The sequence below is a fragment of the Stylophora pistillata genome, chromosome 3, assembly GCF_964205215.1.
Source record: "Stylophora pistillata chromosome 3, jaStyPist1.2, whole genome shotgun sequence".
Taxonomy (NCBI): Eukaryota; Metazoa; Cnidaria; class Anthozoa; order Scleractinia; family Pocilloporidae; genus Stylophora; species Stylophora pistillata.
The window spans coordinates 9,793,400-9,815,000 of NC_142521.1; the positions used below are offsets into that span (position 1 = coordinate 9,793,400).

A 21,601-nucleotide genomic window follows, 5' to 3' on the forward strand; every position below is an offset into this window, starting at 1 on the left:
CGGCCCGGGTTCCACTCCCGCCGTCGGAATGAGTTTGCGCATTACTCTTTTCCATCTATTTTGAATTATGAATAATTGCCGTGAAAAATCACGAAACGAATAATGTCGACTTAGTTAATGCCTTTTCCAAATAACAAGTATGACAATAACATTTCTCGTTAATGCAGGCAATGCAAACTTTGAGCTAGTTCCTTGAAGAGACCTGAGCGCAGTCAGGAGTGCTAATGAGCTCCTAGCACTGCATATAAACTGTGCCAGTTAATTTACATGATGTGTTTGCCCTGATCGACTGATTTGTAATGCCGCGTTTCCATTCATTTCGAACCTCTCTCACCAATCGTCATATAAAGGTTGCGATATATTTTCCTTTCCGAAAGTCAATCGCTTGCAGCAGTTCGAAAGTAAAGAATTGACGTTGACTTATCAAAAGCATATAAAAGAATTTTGATAGCTTTGATAACTGCCTTCCTTTTTTTTTTTTTTTTTCAATTTTAACGTCGGCAGATGTTAATTGATTGGAGTAAGTTCTCTTAGAGTAACAGAAATCTCTGCCTTCAATATCGCTCTCCCAAAATGATATTTATGAAAGTTAATCATTCTTCTCAAATATAAAAACAATTGGCATTGACTCAACAAGGAAAAATATGAATTCTGAAAGCCCAGAGAACTTCCTTAAATTTGGTTTTTTTCAATTTTCAAAGCAGCAGGTCAGTACTAGTTGTTGGAGTAAGTGTATTTGAGACACTCTGTGCCGTATAACTTGCCCGCTCAAAATGGTCATTTAATATTCGGTGTTTTTCCTCCTTTTAATATATCGTTGAAATTGAAACACGACGTGTTCTTTCGAAAGTAAAATTTCTATTTACGGCCATATTTATTTATGTGTTAAGATGGTTAACCATTCCGTTTCAGTTTTCTCGAATGTATCCGTTATGAATTCAACCGACGCTATGAAATGCTTTTTCTTCGAAGGATATCGCACGTTAACTGGTCAGGAGGTTACGGCAAGTATTATATCGTGCGTAGTTAGCTCTCTATTTGCTCTGTCTGCGCTACTCGGAAATTTCATTGTCATGCTTGTAATTTGGAAAACACGAGAGCTTCATACGCCATCCTTTGCTTTGTTATTTTGCTTGGCAATCTCTGATTTCCTTGTTGGTTTGGTTGGCCAGCCCTCGTTCGTCGCATTCAAGATAGGGGAGCTTTTGGGAAATTTCAACGGATATTGTAAGGTGCGAATGATTCAGTTTTTTTCTGGTTGGATAACTTCTGGCGTGTCTCTCCTAACCCTAAGCGTAGCTTCTGTCGACCGACTTCTCGCTTTAACTCTACACTTGCGATATAGAAACACGATCACCGTGCGACGTGTTTTGGTAGCAATGACTGTAGTTTGGCTTTTTTGCATCATTGTTGCCATCGTCAGGTTTTGGTTTCGAAACTGGCTGATTTTTCCTGTTTCTACAGCTGTATTGGCCATTGCGGTGACTGCACTTTGCACTGTTAAGATATTTCAAATTGCAAATAGACATCAACACCAAATAAGAGAACAAAACCGATCAATGGTTGACTTACAAAACGAACAAGGTGATGCATTTAAATGCAAAAGGTCAGCTATTACGGTTCTTTATGTGTATGGCTTAATGCTGGTGCTCTATCTACCATTTATCGCAGTTAGTGCAGCGGAAGCATTTCACGGCTATACGACGTCATTAAAAATCGGTTGGGATTACACGACCACGATTGGTTTCATAAATTCGTCGGTGAATCCTGTTATTTATTGTTGGAGAACTAAACAAGTACGTCGTGCAATAATAAAGTATTTAAGAAAGATAACTCATGGAAACAACTCGAAGTAGCCGCTGCAGAGTCTGATCAATAACCTTGGTAGACTGTATGGTTTTTGACTGACCAACATCTTTGTTCTGTCACATTTTGTTCTATTTTGGTACGAATGGTCGGAAGCAAAAAGACCCAAGAAATCCTTTACTTCTTCTCAATGACAATATTGATATTAGCAGTAGGTATGGATATGTTCCACCAACAGATGGTGTTTGGCGTCTGTGGTCTTAGAAAGGGTTAATATCAATACAAATAGTGTCTTGAGTTCGGGTGCTAATGTGGTTGTCTCTCATGAAAAAGGACAAACAAGATGAGGCAAACAAGTACATTTTGCACATTGATGTTTGAATGCGAAGAAACTTTACTGACTGATCCCGTGCTCTGATGTCTTTAAAACAGAGACAAGACAAAGAACAAATCGCATGTGAAAAAAAAAAAAAAAAGAAAAAAAAAAGAACTCCCAAGCTAGGAATCGAATACGGGCCGCGGCGCCGTGAAATCACATCTAAAAACGGGTGAAAAAAAAAGAAAAACAAATTAACTTGGATATAGTAATTATAAATCCGCCGTCACTTTCAAATCACCTGTTAAAGGGTATCATCAAACTGACCCCCGTAACAGTCGGCGCCAACTCAAAGGCGAAGTCTTGCTTTTAACTGAGACGCCATGAATGCTACGAACCTTTTTTTTCAGTTTGATTAGTGCGTAATGTACATAGTTTATATTACCAACAGTGTTGTTCGATCAACTTTCATCGACTAAACGAGTTTTTGTCAATTGCCCTCAATGTGAATATTGTTGTCGTCCCCTCAGTTGTGAATAGCAACTTATGCAGTTCGAAGATACTACTCACCCCAGTCATACTGTTGTTTAATATAAACTAACTAAAGGAAGCGTTGGAATCACGAAAAATGGTTGATATAGATTTCTTCCCGAATTTTTCGTGCACTCGATATGAGTCGAAGATAAATGTTGTTGAAACGACACATCGACATTATTTGTTAGCATAAGTTAGACTCGCAAGCTTACGTGAAGATTGTGTCTCATCGGCGTTTTTAATTTTCTGTAAAGATTAAAATTGCAAAAGAGCCAAATTATTTTATGAGTTAGGAAACAGTCAGAAAACAGTTAACATCTGGCTGATGTTTTCAACAAACGTGCAGGACCTATTTCTTTACAAGTACAAGTGCATTTAATTTCCATCACCTATGACACACCAAATGGAAACAAACGTCGATTAGTTTCTTTTTACACTTTGATAGTGAACTAACATTTAAACAGTGTGTAAAATCCTTTTTTCTGGGAGCAGCTGAGGATCTCATAACATGAACGAAACACTAACATGCTCCTTTTTGGACATCAATTTGGATCAAACGCTAGAAACTCAAAAAGCCAACGTCGCTACATGTGTCCTAAATTCAATGTTTTCCTTGATGACAGTCGCGGGAAATACCACTATTCTGATTGCAATTTGGAAAAACCAAGAACTGCACTCGCCGTCGTTCGTCCTTTTGTTTTTTCTCGCTTTTTCGGATCTTCTCGTTGGACTCATTTGCCAGCCATCTTTCGTCGCGTTCAAGGTCGCCGAACTAAGACATGACGTCAGTTGCTCTTGCATCTCGAGAATGATTCAGAGTATGTCTGGATGGACAACTTCTGGGACATCTTTGTTGACTTTAAGTGCAGTTTTATTGGACCGATTATTGGCTTTGTCTCTTCATTTACGATAGAACGCGATGAACAGTTCCTCGTGAGTTCGTTGCTTGCGTCTTTGTCTGGATCTTTGCCATCGCAGTTGCGATATTGAGGTTCACTTTGATAAACTGGGTTATTCTCCCTTTAATCATATTACTGACAACATTTCTCGTCACTGCGCTGAGTACCTTAAAAATATTCATGATTGTGCGCAAACATCTTCGCCAGATCATTGAGCTTCAGCAAAACCTAACCGCTTCTCACACTCACAGAGCCCAAGTACTCAAGTGTCGCAAATCTGCAGTGACTGTACTTTACATTTACGGTCTCTTTTGGATTTTTTATGTTCCTTTTCTTGTAACAATGTTTATGGATTCAGTCAACGGGTACACGATAACAAAAAAAATCGCCTATGACTACGCGGGGATTGTAGTTTTCCTCGATTCTTTTTTTAATCGAATTGTGTACTTTTGGCGCATCAGCGAGATACGACAAGCCGTAAAGAACACACTTCGGAAAGGCAGAGTCTCCTAAGAAAACAACACTTAAAGCGACTGACTTTGGTGACCTTACAGACGAAGTTTTCCCTCAGCTTTAGTCCATCAAAAATATTGCATTATCAGTAGGAAGCGACACGAACACGTAAATTTTGGTCAAATTTAATACACTTCTTGAAAGATGAAAGCCTCCGCACATTCAGATAATTAACTTGACTGGTCTTGTCGCCATTTCAAAATTAAAGTGGAGTCGAAAGTTCTAATGATCAATATTAATTTATATGTAAATGTCATTTCAGAAGTTGTTGCATGAATTGTATGATTGTATTGATGAAAGGGGGAAGCACTGAGTTTTTCAGTTTTTTTTCTTCGATCATTGTTTGATTTGAGATCGGATTTTGTGCTCTAAATGTCTATATTCTTGATTGGTTGTGCCATTCAATTTTCTATTTTTTGATACTAAAATAGAAGGTTTCCTCTTTTCTATGTTTACCCCTCGGACTCGACATCTTACCCCTAATATAAGATTATTTGGCAAAGAATCCCGCCTCTTTTGAATCCTCTGTTGCCTCAGGTGTGAATTTTACATGCTAAAGCGAAATAGCGTCTTAAAGAAACAAAAATGTAACATTCACACGTTGATGCAAATTTATGAAAGTAGGGAAAGCACTGTCTCAACCACGAACACTTTGAAAGTTCTTTGATTAATATATACTTGTTACTGAAGAATCGCCAAAGCCGATTTCATTTTCAGCAATGTGTTTCTGAAGACATACAAGAATACAAGAACAGAAAATGATATACTTAAATGTAGCTGCTGAATGGTAGCATATGGCGTAAGTGAAACAATCACTCCTGTGAATGAAGGGTACTGAATCCTATCAAACTTCGAGTGCATATTTTTCTGGACGATGAAGCATTTCTGAGTTCACCAATTGTTAAGCACTTGACAAGGTTATAAAGCCTTCCAGAAACTAAAGTTCTCAGCAGAGCCTTTAGTAACTTTTAGGACACGTTCATGCTCTCCAAACTTTCCACGAATTACATTTGTCATCGAAAGATTTCCTATATTGTCAGCCCTTACCTTTTCTGAATAAGGAAACCTTGTGATTCTTTTTTATCGTTTGATAACGCTTTGATAAAACTTTCCTGCCTCGATCCAATTTTAAGTGTGAGTAATTTTTTTATCATTGCGCAAATATCTAACCTTCTATCGGCTTTAATAATTCTTTTCCCTGCTCACGAGGTTTTCCAAAGATGTATTTCTCCTTTTATAAATAAAAACTGTTATTGCAATATAAATCAAGTAAAGTGCATCAATAATAAATGTAAAGGAAAACGCGCATTGAATAGAAAAAATGAAGGAAACTTACAGCTCAATATCTTATGTTCTCGAAGTTACTCTCGGAGTCTGGTCTCCCAGAATTTCACGAGATTTAAAGAGTTTATCATCGAGAAGGGTTTGATTCTAGAAGAATGTCAATAGCTTAAAGCGAGAAAACCCTATTTATATTTTCTTGTGTATAAACTCAAAACGAGAAGCTGGCTTGGATTTATTCAGTTTCATCCTATTGCAAAGTTTGTTTGCTCAGTTGTGCTACTGTTAGGCATGTGGAGGAAATAAAGGACTACTTGTTCAAGTTTTGTTGAAATATCCTCAGAAACCTGCCTGAATGCCCGGATACTCAATAAAAATAACATCAGTTAACTGAAAGTTAATTTTTTTTATGCCAATAAATGTTTGAAAACGAATTGAAAAAGTCATCAGTACCATTGAGCACTTCAGTGGAGCATGTGGTAAATTAATATTTGAATACGTAATCTAATTGAAAGGAAGCTCCTCAGACAACATATATTTTGAATGTTAATATGGGGAGATACAGATGTTCTTTGGTTTCAGATAAAAGCTGTTGATTTGCGGGCGCCAGGAGTCCCTTCAGGCGCATAATGGTGCAGGACGGCGAACATGACATCGCTCTAAAATCTTGATCAACACAAGTTACGTAACTTGACTGTCACAAAAGATAAAACTGCTAAGAGGTCCAAACTAAACCAACATATTTGCATTTAACTTGAAACTAAGCCTTGGCAAGTGGTCGATTGCGACAGCGGAATCGCCATGATTACAGCCAACTTAACGTGTTTTTTCTTTGAAGTTAAATGGGAACAAGACGAAGTAGAAAAAACAGCAAGTGTGGTGTTATGCGTTTTATGCGCACTGTTTACAATAACTGCAATATCAGGAAATGGTATTGTAATGTTCATTATATGGGAAACACGAGAGCTTCATTCACCATCTTTCGTTTTGTTGTTTTGCTTGGCCATGTCAGATATTCTTGTCGGATTGGTTGGTCAGCCATCCTTCGTTGCATACAAGATAGCAGAGAGCCTCGAATCTTTCAGCGCGTATTGTAACTTGCGACTGATTCAGTTCTTTTGTGGATGGATAACTTCTGGCGTGTCTTTTTTGACCGTTAGTGGCATCTCTGTCGACAGACTTCTCGCTTTAACACTCCACTTGCGATACAGAAGCATCGTTACGGTTCGACGAGTGATAACAGCAATGATAGCAGTTTGTCTAGTTTGCTCGGTCGCGACCATACTAAAGCTGTGGTTACAAAAGTGGATCATTATCGCGGTTATCATTCAGTTATCGGCGATAGCAACTACTGCCTTTTGCACTGGTAAAATTTTTCGTATCGTTCGAAGGCACGAGCGTCAAATTAAAGGACTAAATAATGCAATAATCAGTTATCCACACCGCAAGAAGGATATTAACGTAGTTAATTGCAAAAAGTCGGCCATGACAGTAATTTGTGTCTTTAGCTTGATGTTGATGTTTTATCTTCCTTTCCTCGTCGTTATGGCTGTAGAAATGATCATAGGCGAAAGAAAGTCAGTTAAGGTCGCTTACGAGTGGGCCACGTTGGTTGTCTTCATAACCTCTTCAGTAAATCCCATTATCTACTGCTGGAGAATGGAACAGATTCAACGTCGCATTAAAACATTGTTTACAAGAAAGGTTTAATAATAATGATATTTAAACAGGAAGCTCTCTCACCCGTAGGTGATCTACAGAGAGGTCCTGATCCAAAATATCATTAAATTTGTTAGGGTAACTGATTACCGGCAGAAAGATAATAACCACGCTATTTCCGCGAAACACAATTTATTTAACTGTAAACAACGGGAGGTAACTTAACATGAGATTGCGACCACTCTTGGAACAATCCAACTAAAATTAACTATGTACTTATCTACGCTTATCTGACCACAAGCAAAGAACTGTCCTTCCCTTTGGCGAAATCTCCTGAAGACTTCCTTCGACGTATCGCACTCCACGGTAAACAGCTCTGGACTTGACAGCAGAATATCAGTCACATCCGAACGGGAAAATCCCTTCACTTGTCACTTGTCACTTGTCACTTGTCACACAATATCGCTTGTAGATCACAAACAGGGAACGAAGTCCCAAATCACAGCAACAACCTGACTAGCGAGCTGTTTCAGTATAAGCATCCGAAGAGAGTCTAGAAGTTTCCAAAAGTAACTATTTATAACCATTACAATATTAACTATTTATAACTATTACGGTAAACTCTATTTTTAAACTGATGAGTTACAGTTCTAGAAAATTCTCGAAACAACATATTGCGTGACATCGACTTTCGCGAACTTTCCAGACAATTCCGATCCTTGTAACACTCCCCCTCTTCAAAAAAAGAGAAAGTTTGTAAAACTTTCTTTGATATATTCTCACAAATTGTTAAAAGTAAGAACACAAATTGCAGATATTAAAACTAAGCTATGGATTAAAAGATTTAAAAAAAATTATTTCTAAACTGACATATAGTGCCAGAGTTCTCCAAGTCACTGTCCAAAGCATTACAGTCTTTAAAGGCATGATAACAGGTTCTTTGTTTACCCCAGTTCCATTTTACTGATGGTAGTCTAAGATGATCTTTGCAACAAGTGTTGTATCTATGTACATCGCTGTTTCTAGATAATTCCAATTTGTGAGATGTAATTCCATTCACGCATTTATAAACATACAAGCAGCGATGGAAGTGCCTGCGTTGTTTTAAATTTAACCAGCCGAGCTGATTGAGAGCATCGGTTGCAGAAGAGTACAATGGTTTATCTAGAACAAGTTTTATCGCCTTATTTTGCAACACCTGCATATTGTTCATTAAGACAGCGTTATCCTTACCACTCCATACCATATCAGCATAATCAAGGATGGGAAGGACTAGGCTTTTGTAATAAAGCAGGCGTGCATTATACGGCAACAAATGCTTGATCCTACGCCGAAAGCCCTGATGTCTGGTTCACTCATGGCCAAAAATTCCGGACATTTGAGCCCGCGCATAAGCAGCGGGCCAGTTAATGAATTTATGCTAATGAGGCAACATGGCGTCTTCGCGAAAATCCCGTGGTTGACAACAAACAACATCATTCGTTTTCCTCTGTCGTTTTATACGACACTGCCACCCACACAAGAAATAGGGGAAGAGTTTTTGATGTGGAGAGAATTATTACCCGGCGAAAATGTAACTCGGTAAGTCTTGTTAGTATTCTTTTACTCGTCGTGTTTTTATTATTCACTGAGTCGGCAAGTAGTTTCTCACGTTATCGAAGTATATATATTCTGTATATAAATGTGATTGTAGGGTTATGATTACTTGATGAAATGGAGAGGATGGCCAGTGGAAGCTTGCAGCTGGGTGCCAGCTGAAAATCTTATTCCGGATTTGGTATTAAGTCTTATTAGAGATTGCAATCTTATTTTTCTAAAAATAAAGAAAAATTAACAAAGAAGATTATTACGGAATTAAGCAATCTTTACTAATTTTTCAGATCTTTTTTGAGGCCAACTCAAATCAGCGATGAAAGGCTTATAGAAGGAAGTCGGCGATTTGCCGTTGGCATGCTAACTGGTCTAAAAAGTTCCTCACAAGTCTCACCCTTTTATATATGCGGATCTGGAATTGGACATATGGCGCTTTGTTTCACATGATAAAGGAATTCCTTCAGAACACCGAGGGCATTTTTTTTTCAAATAAATGACTTTACAAGGTTCAAATACCTTCCCAAACGCTCGTGGTACTTTTTGAACGAACATGGAGAGGGACTTGCCATAGACTAATCCCGATTAAGATAAAGCCCGTGTTGTCATGGTCCCCAGTTCATCATGTTAACAAAGATGAGATACTCTACAAGGTTCCTAGGTATCTCTTGGAGAAGCTATGTGTTGAAATGGCAAAAAAGCCATGCAACTTTGAGAATGTTTTTATGTATTGTAGTGTTTTTGTCTCAGACTGCCCTGCATCAACAGCATAACAAGTGTGACTTTGTAAAATATTCCATTTTGTAATTTGTTAGTTTGTGAAATGAATGGAAACTCATAGGTCCAACCTTTAATCTAATAGTTGATGTTTGTTTAATAAATTGTCAATTAAACTCAGAGCATATCTTTTGTGGCATCCCATTTATTGGACTTCTGGGGGTGAATTCTCTGGCACTCATCATTCAACTTTTCAACCCCTGTGATTGATTTAGAATCCAAAAACACTTATTTTGTGAAGCAATTTGTGGCTTACATTAATTGAAAAATGATAATTGGTTGATGTGGTACATGTATTCTGTGGTAAAGCGTGATCAATATTTGTTTGACTTCTTTAAATCTTTTTTCTCCAAAATAGTTTTCTGTCAGCATCTAATGGCTTAATTATTGCACCCGTGGATTTTTGCCTTGAAAATTATTCTGTGTGATACCTCTCTGATGGATGAAAATTTAGAGGGAGAAGTTCATACATCTAAATTGATTTTTGGTCAGTAGGCTATTATTTTTCAAATTTATGGCCAGTCTTCTTTGGTTCTCTGGTTGTTGACTTATTTTTTTATCCACTGATTGAGCCCATTTTTCAAATTTATGGTCAGTGTTATTTGGTTCTCTGGTTGTTGACTTATTTTTTTTTTAACCACTGATTGAGCCCATACCTTTTAAAGAAACAACTCCTTTGAACTTCCTGGTTTTGATATAAATTACTCTAGATCAAAATTAGTGTCCAAGCTTTTCAATGTATGTATGGAGTTTATTATTTTCAGTTACAAGACTGTAAATCTTTGCTTTTGCCACAGCAAGGTCTTCACTGGTATCTTTGTTGGAAGCTTCATATACAACAATTTTGTTGTAAAGCTCTTCACAACGGGTCTTCAAAACTTCATTTTCATTTTCTCTCAATGCTGCATCAGCTCTATCCTTGATTCTTTTATGTCTGCCCTAAGGGCAAGCTTAAGTTCGCTCGGCTGTATATCCCGGTATGATTTCCCTTTTTTTCTTTTAAATCTATATTATTGACCTCCCCACAGATGCCCTCTAATCTACTGCAATCCTCCTTTACTTTAGCAGAATACTTCGCAGCCAAGAAAACATTTAGTAGATCAACATATCTACAGCTTATCTGGGGTGTTGATGCAGCTTGCTTCGCTTCGTACAAGTGTCGCAAACAGTCATATTTGATCGATATTTGATGATTACTGTCAAGAGTATATCTTCAGAGGAAACACTTTGCTAGCGAACATAATTTTAAGCAACGATCATTCCCGACCGTCACTAACAGCGTTAATAATAATTTAATAATTTACATTTCTAGAGCGCTAAAATTATAAAATATTCTAAAGCGCTTTACAACATATTAACTACAAATATTAAAATGATAAACGACAAAATATCAAAACAAACTGTAAGCCAGCTTGAATAGATGTGTCTTAAGCTTTGACTTAAAAATCGTTACATTTGGACTGTTTCGAATTTCAAGCGGCAGTTCGTTCCACGGAAAAGGTCCAGAACGGGCAAAGGCACGATCACCAAAGGTCTTAAAGTTAGTTCTTAAACTTCTCCGCGTCAAGTAAATTAAACTTGTCTGACATATTTCGGCTAAACTTCAGAATACCCGGCCACTCATTTACATGTCATTGAATAAGAATAGCATCTATTGTGTTATGCCTCATTCTTTAAAGCCTCCCGACACATGTAAATGATGTGGACGGGTATTCTGAAGTTGCTCCCATATTTCATCCAACTGTTGAGAATTCTAAAATATTAAACTAAAAGAGCTAAGAAAGTTCCGGTAGAAAGCGATGAAAGTGGAGAGGAAATATATTTTCTTTTTCCCGCGAATGTTTAAAGCTACATCGTTATGTTTGCTGACCAATTTTACCGTCGGCTTAAGGCATATTCCAGAGTCCCCTACAGCATTAGAATGCTTGTTTTTCAGTGAAAATTTTGATATCAAACATGGCAGGGTTTGAGGCAAAATACGAGTTTTTTTGCCCAAGAATACGACATGTGGTTCTCGGATCAACACAAACGAGATGCTCGCGTGACATTTGATATCTTTGCTTTGGGTAGAACTGATTTGTGCTTCTGTGAACTGATTTTAAAGGCAATTAGCAGGGCGAAGAAATCAGCATGGAGGGTGAAAATAGCCCTTTTACAGTTCCCGGCGCCATATTAAATGTGTAACCGCGCAAACATGATAGCGAGGTTAGTGTTGAGTCACGTTGCGAGTTCTAGTGAGAGTTTAGTGAAATGTGGTGGTGCTCTGTCCTTTTCATCGAGATATTTCGACAATGAACGATACTTTCCCTACGCAGGATATTCCTCCTTCTTCTTCGAAAAGAAGAGGAAGACACTGTGCCGCTTTTTGGTTGTGCTAATAGCTTTTATGACACAACAGGCAATCCAACAGGTCTGCATCTCTTCTCGTTTCCGAATGACTTCCAACAGTGAATCAGATGGTGCAATCTCCTGAAGCGCCAGCATGGAAAGGACGGATTCTTCATCACAAAATCAACTTTTTTGTGCTCAGAACATTTCAAAAAAGAAGACATGCAAAAAAACTTGGGCAGGTCGCTGGAAATTGGTGAAAGGTTTATAATGTTTGCACGGTTGTTTTGTTGCTTGGATACCGAAAGAAAATGCCTGCTTTGATTTTCGGTATTGAAGTGTTTATGCTGGGATTTTTTTTTTTTTTGGGGGGGGGGGGGTTTCACCTTATTAAAAAGGTGATATTTATATTTCTTTGTGCACTGTGGTCTTATACGATATCTGTGAACTGAATGTAAAATTATAAAATTGTAATGTACAATTAAAATGTAAAATTATAAATTTATAAAATGATGAGTTTAATTATTATATATGTGGGCAGAACCATCTCGACTTAACTGGTCAGTACCGAAAAAACTATGGAAAATGCCTGCTAAAAGGGTTCCGGTAGCAACTGTGACAACTCATAGAGAGTCATTTGAAGTTGAACAGGAATTATTTCACCAAGAACTTAAAGCACCTGTGTCAACTGTCAATGCTGTTTCACCTTCACCAGCTCAAATTTAATGCTCAAATTGATTTAGGTGTAATCTTTCCTTACATTAAGAAACATTAATATTAATGTTGTTAGTACTCGGGGAAAAAAGATGATTTTGGGCTTGTGAAATCAAGATAAGGTACCATTGTACATTGTGTAAATAAGGGAAGTGATTGACATGACAATAAAACGCGAGTTAAACTATGTCTTTATGGGAAGGAGCTTCAAAATTCTATTCCTCAAACATAACATTTCGAAGAGCCTATTGACAATATTTAACATTGTTATTCACAGAAAAAAAAATAAACAGTTCTGTACAGTCTAAAATAATCCTAGTTGTGGCATATTGAGCAAACTCTTGCAGCATATTCTTGTGAACAAGTTCTTGTGATGGAAATGGGAAAGGTTCTTTCAGCTCCACATAGTTAAGATTAATCCATGCAATGCAGATTCTGGTCACCAGGCTCATGCTGATCCCAAATCTATCAGCAAGATCTTGTACAAATAACCCAGCCTTTAGTCTCCTAAGTATGAGCAAAAATTCATCCAAGAATGACAGTTTCTTGAAGGCCCCAGCTTACTTCTGTTATCATCTGTTTGGTATGGCTGACTCTCTTTTGACAATTTCTCTCCTTTCCAGTACTGCATCTTTGCCAGCATTGGTTCAATAAAATTATAGAAGCTTATGAGTGCTCCATAGTTTGGGAATCCAGTATAAAATAGAACCGCAGACTCATCATCTTTAATTTTGTCAATTGAAAATTGGCACACCAATAAATATCCCTCTCATTTTCAACTTTACTTAGTTTTTCTTTCAAGTCAGCTAATTGTACTTGCAGTAGCTCTATTTCCCGTTGCAGCTTAAGGACATCTAAATGTTGCAGGGCTGGTGAAGATGAAGCAGCATTGACAGTTGAAACAGCTGCTTCAACTTCTTGGTGAAATAATTCCTGTTCAACTTCAAATGACTCTTCTTGAGTTGTCACAGTTGCTACTGGGACCCTTTAAGCAGGCATTTTCCGTGTTTTTTTCGGTACTGACTAGTTTAATCGAGATGGTTCTGCCCATATATATATATATATAATAATAAACTCATGATTTTATTAAATTTTTAATTTTACATTTTAATATTACATTTGACAATGAAAAACTGCGATAAAATATTATAAAGCATGACACGACGTTTCGACGTTTCCAGAACGTCATTATCAAGTAAACTAAAATAATAAAATCGAGCATACATATACTGAAGCGGTGAATAAATTACAAAACGTTAAAAGCTAAACAAAGAGTTTAGCCCTAATGGAATCGCTCTGGGAATCGCTCTGAGAGATGCCCATGGGAACATTGACTTACTCAATGAGAGCCAGTTTAGAATGCTTAAAAAATGCAGCACGAAATGGGATTGTCTTGTTTATGAAATGTTGTACATAAGAACAATAAGGCCCAATTTAAACACCCAGAGCGATTCCATTAGGGCTAAACTCTTTGTTTAGCTTTTAACGTTTTGTAATTTATTCACCGCTTCAGTATATGTATGCTCGATTTTATTATTTTAGTTTACTTGATAATGACGTTCTGGAAACGTCGAAACGTCGTGTCATGCTTTATAATATTTTATCGCAGTTTTTCATTGTCAAATGTTTTACCAAATCTTTAATATTACATTATAATTTTATAATTTTACATTCAGTTCACAGATATCTGTAAGACCACAGTGCACAAAGAAATATAAATGTCACCTTTTTAATAAGGAGAAAAAAATCCCAGCATAAACACTACAATACCGAAAATCAAAGCACCATTTTCTTTCGGTATCCAAGCAACAAAACAACCGTGCAAACATTATAAACCTTTCACCAATTTCCAGCGACGTGCCCACGCTTTTTCGCATGTCTTCTCTTTTGAAATGTTCTGAGCACAAAAAAGTTGATTTTGTGATGAAGAATCCGTCCTCTCCATGCTGGCGCTTCAGGAGATTACACCATCTGATTCACTGCTGGAAGTCATTCGGAAACGAGTAGAAATGCAGACCTGTCGGATTACCTGTTGATTCATAATAGCTATTAGCACAACCAAAAAGCGGCACAGTGTCTTCCTCTTCTTTTCGAAGAAGAAGGAGGAATATCCTGCGTAGGGAAAGTATCGTTCATTGTCGAAATATCTCGATGAAAAGGACAGAGCACCACCACATTTCACTAAACTCTCACTAGAACTCGCAACGCGACTCAACACTAACCTCGCTATCATGTTTGCGCGGTTACACATCCAATATGGCGCCGGGAACTGTAAAAAGGGCTATTGGTGAAATAGTACCTCATACGGTGCTTTTCCTCAAGCGATCGCGGCACTTGGTCTATCCCGATTATGTTGACCGCTACGGCGCATCAAAATCTGGTTCGGCTGCAAAAATTGGATTTCAAGCTTCTAAAATATAGCCTGCGTTGCAGCCGGACGTGTCACACAATCCCCAGTATAGTCCGTCTGCGAAACGGCTCCCAAAAGCTTGTTCTGATATCCCGCAGGGATCCACGGATCTGTGTATTCATTTCTGATTGGTTATTTTCTTACGCGCCTTATGATTGGTCATATTCTTGCGAAATTTATCACGCAAGTTAAAGGCCCATTTCCATCCGAGATCCTTTGCAGTCGTTTGTTTTTGTTTTGGAATCGCGCTATTGTTAAATGGCGAACTCTGATAGTCATTGACTAACACTATTAAAAAGAAAAGCAAAGATTTGGTGAACACAGTAAACAAATTTGCAGCTAAATATTTGAGACTGAAAAATCATAAATCGAGTCTGTGTATAAAACTTGTACAAAGCTTACCTGATGTTGAAGGAAATTGTTCGGCTTCAACACTAAATAAAATAAATAAAATATCAACAAATAACCAATATTGGCCAAAACTGATTTACTTTACGCATTTCAATTATAGAATAATGACTTGTACAAATGAGATCGCTTGCATACATATCTCAGGAACTCAAGTAAAAATCAGTCAAATAATTATTCTCACCTCGAAAAAATCTCCCCGGAGTCTCTAGTTCCATATCGTAGGAATAATCAATGACATTTCTGCAAAAACAACATCTGTAGTGTTACCGAAACCCATAGTTGTTTTCCTTGCCCTCCATAATCATACACAGACTCTCGAAGTCGAATAACCTTTGCCGAGCCGGGCAGACTCGGCCTTCCTCTAGACCGCTTCTTCGGCGGCATCAACTTTTCAAATGACGTTTTTCACCGTCATACATGTAAGAATTAAAAACTATTTACTGATATGGATACTACGATAGTTTGTTGTTCGCACACGATCCAAGATGGAACTTTGAAAGCCCGAATTAGTAAGATGGAAGAAGATGTCAAAGCGATACCGCAACTACGAGGAAAATAGCGTATTTTTCATATATGAAAAATGATCCGGGTGCGCAAGGCATCTCGTTTGGAAATGGGCCTTTAAAAATGAATATCGTCGCATGTAAATTGTATATTGGAAGTACTTTTGTACAAAGCTTTGTTTTGCATTTCAAAAGGTTGAAAAGGTTATGACTGATTCGTCCGATTATTGTAATTTATGCTGTCGCGTCATCGAAAAGGGAAACGAAAGAGTGTTACTTTCAAAGGGATGGAAACAATACGACGTACTCACCGAGACTGAAAGTTTGGAAATATCTTTGCGATCGATCGAAAACAAGTACGTCTGCCGAAACTGTGTTGCGAAACTGAAAAAACGTCGGTCACTTATCGTGCAAAGAGAAAAATTGGAAGCAGATCTCAAAAGCCTTAGTACAGGGGAATATTCGCTTACAGTCAAACGATCTGGGAACTTCTAAGTGACGACCACGATGCTCCAACATCGAAAAAAGTCTGCGATGGATCTGACGGGGGTTTTTCCCGTATCATTACTTCATCTCCTGTTTGTCCTCTGCAAAGAACATCTCCGAGAGAGCAAGCACTCTGGAGAGCAAGCACTCTGGAGAGCAAGCACTCTAGAGAGCAAGCACTCTGGAGAGCAAGCACTCTGGAGAGCAAGCACTCTGGAGAGCAAAAACTTTGGAGAGCAAGCACTCTGGAGAGCAAACACTCTGGAGAGCAAGCACTCTGGAGAGCAAGCACTCTGGAGAGCAAGCACTCTGGAGAGCAAGCACTCTGGAGAGCCATAAATAAGAACATAATTGCCGTTCATAACCTGCTGGATTATTTCGACATCCTCATCGGTCGTAATGGCGATCGCTGGCACTCCCATGTTGTTTAAATGTCGAATCTGGTCTTCCATAAGCGATCGCAACGGCGATATTACAACGAGAACACTGGAACCACGAGGCTTTCCGAACAGAGCATCCGCAGCGATCGGAAGGCACTGGAAAATCAAAGATTTACCGTAGCCCGTCGGCAGATTTACAAAAATATTTCGACCTCCAAGAAATTCGTGAAGTGCGTTTTCCTGTTCAGGTAGAAGATTATCGATTTCAAACTGCTCTCTCACGGCTTTGAACGCTTTTTTCCACTGTTTGTGTATCCATTTTTGATTGGCTAGTTTCTTACGCATACATACATAAATACATACATACTCTAGCAGCTTTTAAACATGCCATTAGGAGTTATTTATCCAGTGGGGATTAGTATATAATTATTAGCATTTTTATATGAGGTTTTATACGAGTCTTTCGATTTTAAACCTATATCGGAGATACTAGCACATCTAGTGCTATTCAGAAATCCGAAGGGAAATAAAGTTTATGTATGTATGTATGTATGTATGTATGCCAACGTTCTTCTGTAGTTGCAGACATCTTATTTCCAGCTCGAAGTAAATTTAACGTTTAATGTAATGTACAACTGTTATAAAGTAGTTGGGAAACCTACACAAATTTATTTTTGGCATTACGTGATAAATGCGCGGTCACTTTCGCAAGAGTTATCCAATCAGATAGCGCGTAAGAAACTAGCCAATCAAAAATGGATACACAAACAGCGGGATATCGGAACAAGTTTTAGGGGAGCCGTTGCGCAGACTGTCTATACCGGCGGTTTCGACTGTCTGCGACGCAGGCTACTAAAATACAGAGCTTTGTATGAGCCAAGCTTCGAAAATAAACATCAATAAAAAGCAGGGCCAGTAACATTCGTCTGTAAACGCAACTTAGTCAGAATAGCCGAGGAAACTTTCAAGATTTCGAAACGATCGCGGCACTTGTTCCCGGTAAGCCAGAACTTGCTCTATTTTATTTTGTTTTATTTCTGCCATACATTTCCTTTAAGAGTTTGGCGGCCATATTGCCAAGTAAACCCGCGCGTGCGCCGTCGCGATGTCCGGAATTTCTGGCGATGCTATAGATATCACATGTTCCCCATGTTCGGTCCACGTAAAGTTGGAGGATAATACAACCCCTAAATACTTAAAACTTCTAACACTATCGAGTTGATTATAAAGAACAAAAACCGAGAGACTGTTTAACTTGCGAAGCTTGGAATTACTACCAATAAGCATCGCTTTGGTCATATCAACATTAAGAGTAAGTTTGTTATCATGTAACCAGTTAGGAATAGCACGCAAGTCGACATTTAGGGCGCACTCCAGACTGGGTTTGAGCCATAGCAATAAAGCACTGTGTCATCAGCATATAGGACTACCTCTGAATGCTTGATGACAGTGGACAAATCATTTATAAAAATAAGAAATAACAAAGGGCCCAATATGCTGCCCTGAGGCACGTCATGCGTAACAGGTAACAAAGCAGACAATTCCGGACCGCAATATGTATAGTGCATTCGACCATTAAGATATGACTCAAACCATTTAGCCGTGTCAGAAGTCACCTCAAAAGACAACAACTTTCGTGGCAAGATTGTGTGGTCGACCGTATCAAAGGCCTTGGATAGGTCCAAGAATACGGCTCCACACAGTTTACCCCTTCCCATATTTAATAAAATTTCATCGGAAAAACTAGAAACAGCGTTAACTGTTGAATGTTTAGGCCGAAATCCGAATTTCTTTTCACTGAGTAGGTTATGTTGGTTAAGGTATTGATTAAATTGATAATGCACACCCCTCTCTGGGATTTTACTGTAAGTTGGTAAAATAGAAATAGGGCGATAATCAGACGGGCTAGTACGGTTCCCGGCTTTGAAAAGTGCTGTGACTTTATAGCGCATTTCCAGATGTTAGGAAACTCGTTTCATCCAATAAAATCGATCCCATTAGTTAAGACAGTCTAGAGAAAACAAAAACATCTATTCGTGAAGATCAACACTCTACGCTCCTAAAAATCGTTTTAGAGACTGGACTGATAATTTGATCATGTTCAGGTCTAGAAGTGAAAAGAATTGGTAGACGATTACAAGATAAAAAGAAAAACATTAATGGAAGTCAAAATATATAAATATAGAAAAAATAAACTGATAAATGCTCCTCTCACCCCGGCCTTACCAATTCGCCTCCATCACGTTTGAGAAGGCTTCATTAAAATCATTTGTCGTTCTTGGTCAAAAAGTTTGTGAGGAACAGGCTTGTCAGTGTTCTAAACATAACTAGATTATCTTTGAATCGATCATTAAGGCTTTCCATACTCTTTTCGTTTTCGAAAAGAAAAGAAAAAGTTTACGTAAGTTATTAGGTATGCTCCGATGCTCCTTATTACTAATAGTTTGTATTCACCCTTTTTCTTTAAAATACCCAAGTCTTGAATGTTTCATGTAAAGTATCTAGCCTTTGTCAATCACGAGCTTTTATACTGGTTAGGATCTCACCAGTTTAACTGGTTTGATACTGGTTGCCGTTTCCTCTTGTTTTCATGGTTTGGACATCTATCGCTGGAGGACAGCCATTTTACAGCTACACGTATGTATATTAGTAAACTCATCAAGAATGTCTCCTCTAGTGTCACACACACATGCACGTATATTTAATTCCCGAGTCAAAATAGTCTGAAAATTAATGGTCAGGAGTAGTTAATTGACTAACGAGAAAGAAGAGTCAAAAGCATAGCCGATAGGTTGTAAATGATGTTTTTTCTAGGCAGCGTGGGGTAGGAAATTTAAAGTTAACCGAAAAACTGTCTGCTTTACACAGTATAAGCAAACATTCACATCCAGGAAAATACAATGAAAAATACTCATTTGTTTGCTCTTTGATGAAGCGCTGGCTCTGTCCACTTTCAACTGCCAGAAATATGCTTACTCTTGTCAAAGAAACGTTGACATTTTCAAAAAGGCATGTTCTCCGTTGATGTTTTTACTATTTAAAAAAGCAAATATAATGACCGTTCCTTTTGAGTTGTATGCTTGCTCATTGCAAGACGTGCATATGAATTATGTATTGCTATCAATACTGAGATAGCTGCAACTTTTCTTAAGAAGTCCCAGCTTAAAGTAGTATTGCGTTCGCTCTCATCATGAACAGAACTTATTTAAACTGCTTCTTTTTGGACATTAACTTGGAAAAAAACGCAGAAACCTTGATTGCAAGTATTCTCACTTGCGTTTTCAACGCAGTGTTTTCATTAATAACCTCTACAGGGAATCGTATCATTATTCGTGTCATCTGGAAAACTCCAGAGCTGCATTTGCCACCCTTTACGCTTCTACTTTTGTCTTTCTGCCTCCGATCTTCTAGTGGGACAGATTTGTCAGCCGTTTTATGTGGCTTATCAGATCGCAGAGCTTTCAGATAACGTCAGGTATTACTGCATCCTGAGAATGGCTCATAATATCTCTGGCTGGACAACGGTTGATGTATCATTGTTGATTTTGAGCTGTGTCTCCGTTGATCGGCTTCTTGCTTTAACCCTTCATCTAAGATACAGGACAGCTGTAACTATTTGCCGCGTGCTTTTAGTCGCTTGTTTTCTCTGGACAGGTTGTATAACTGGGGTTTTGTTAAAGGTTTGGATTAGAAACTGGATCATTATTCCTTTAGTGGTGTTACTGATTTCATTTCTGGTTACAGCTGCAAGCACGTTCCAGATATCTCGAATCGTTCCAGATATTTCGAATCGTTCGCAAGCACCAGAGACTGATAAAATAGCAACAACGAAGCGTCCAGATGAACACAGTGAATGTGCTCAAATGCAGAAAATCTGCCGTAACTGTACTCTATATATATATAGTTGTTCCGGTTGTTCCTGCTTTTCTACTTTTCATTTTGCTCGACCATGTTTGCCATGCTGTTAAAGCTGCTCTAAAGAGAAACTCGGGAAAGTACTAACGGGAATTGACAAAAGATAACTTTATATCCTAGCCTTTCCTAACCTTTAAAACGGAATGATTTTCTTAAACCTCACTTTGAATAGCCGTTGGGAATAAGCCGTTGGGACAAAGTTTTTGTATTGAAATTAGGTAAAAACCGAAGGAAGGTAATACAAAAAATTTGTTCCAAAGCTGGAAGCTATTATTGGACAAAAACCAACTTGTCATATTTAAAATTCAGCAGTCAAGATAATGTGTTTGCCTTCATGATGTTAGGTTTGCTGATAATGACTGATGATAGCCCTTTTGACCGGCTATGGTCTATAAACGAGACCAGCGAGGGTAATATCGAATTACTATTCATCGCAATTTTGTATTTAAATTTAGAATCAAAGTGAATACCTCCAGTCATTTATAACTTTCACCCTTCTCAATTGCCAAAGATAACAATCTCAACCATTTTGGAATTTGTCTCTCGACCTGTCGTTTCTAATAGGATAAGTTTTCTTTTCCGTCGGTATACATTCAAAATGAATAATTTTCACCATTCCCAACTAGCATTGATAGGACGCTCGTAAAGATTTCCTGCTTTTAGATTAAAATTTTAAGTGGCTGCTTTTTGAAAGAGTGTTTCCTTCACTGTTAATGAAAGGAATCGTCAGTTTCCGGCTCATGTTGTTAAAAAGAGAGTGTCCATCTCTCTAACCTCTTAAAGTTCAAAATAAATTGGGAATGAATTAATAATTTCATTTATGAGGAAGGTTCGTAAATTTCCAAATTGGATGTCCCTGACTCGATCTAATTATTTTGACTATTTTTAATTTTTTTTAATTAAGCAAACCTAATGTCAAATGCATTTATTCAGATGTTCTACTATTGACTGAAGCACGTGCATATGAATTATGAAAATTCGATCCGTTTGGTTTGATGTTTCCGTTCAACGTCTTCCTGAACTCATCATTGAGTTCTATCCTTTATCTCCAAGATGAACGGAACCAATGTGCGATGTTC

At 38.0% G+C, this 21,601-nt stretch overlaps 2 protein-coding genes, 2 long non-coding RNA genes and 2 pseudogenes across 4 annotated transcripts; 5 read left to right on the forward strand and 1 right to left on the reverse strand.

Moving 5' to 3' along the window:
- Positions 1-497: 497 nt before the first annotated feature.
- On the forward strand, positions 498-1,856 carry LOC148734439 (trace amine-associated receptor 1-like). Its single transcript, XM_088754274.1, has one exon. The coding sequence runs from the start codon at positions 891-893 to the stop codon at positions 1,854-1,856; it is 966 nt and encodes a 321-aa protein (XP_088610400.1). The 5' UTR covers positions 498-890.
- A 6-nt stretch (positions 1,857-1,862) lies between these two features.
- Positions 1,863-4,503, forward strand: LOC148734440 (melanocortin receptor 3-like). Its single transcript, XM_088754275.1, is given in 2 exon segments — positions 1,863-3,577; positions 3,579-4,503. Coding segments are annotated over 2 exon segments (903 nt in total). The 5' UTR covers positions 1,863-3,164; the 3' UTR covers positions 4,069-4,503.
- A 1,439-nt stretch (positions 4,504-5,942) lies between these two features.
- On the forward strand, positions 5,943-9,497 carry LOC148734441 (uncharacterized). The gene is made up of 2 exons (XR_015999012.1): positions 5,943-8,589; positions 8,889-9,497. It is a non-coding gene; the product is annotated as an uncharacterized LOC148734441 (long non-coding RNA).
- Positions 9,498-14,130: 4,633 nt separating this feature from the next.
- Positions 14,131-15,894, reverse strand: LOC148734442 (uncharacterized). The gene is made up of 2 exons (XR_015998353.1): positions 15,420-15,894; positions 14,131-15,261 (listed from the first exon to the last, which is right to left on the reverse strand). It is a non-coding gene; the product is annotated as an uncharacterized LOC148734442 (long non-coding RNA).
- Positions 15,895-19,797: 3,903 nt separating this feature from the next.
- Positions 19,798-20,609, forward strand: LOC111322192 (uncharacterized; annotated as a pseudogene).
- A 966-nt stretch (positions 20,610-21,575) lies between these two features.
- Positions 21,576-21,601, forward strand: part of LOC111322193 (melanocortin receptor 5-like) — a 2,049-nt pseudogene continuing 2,023 nt past the window's right edge.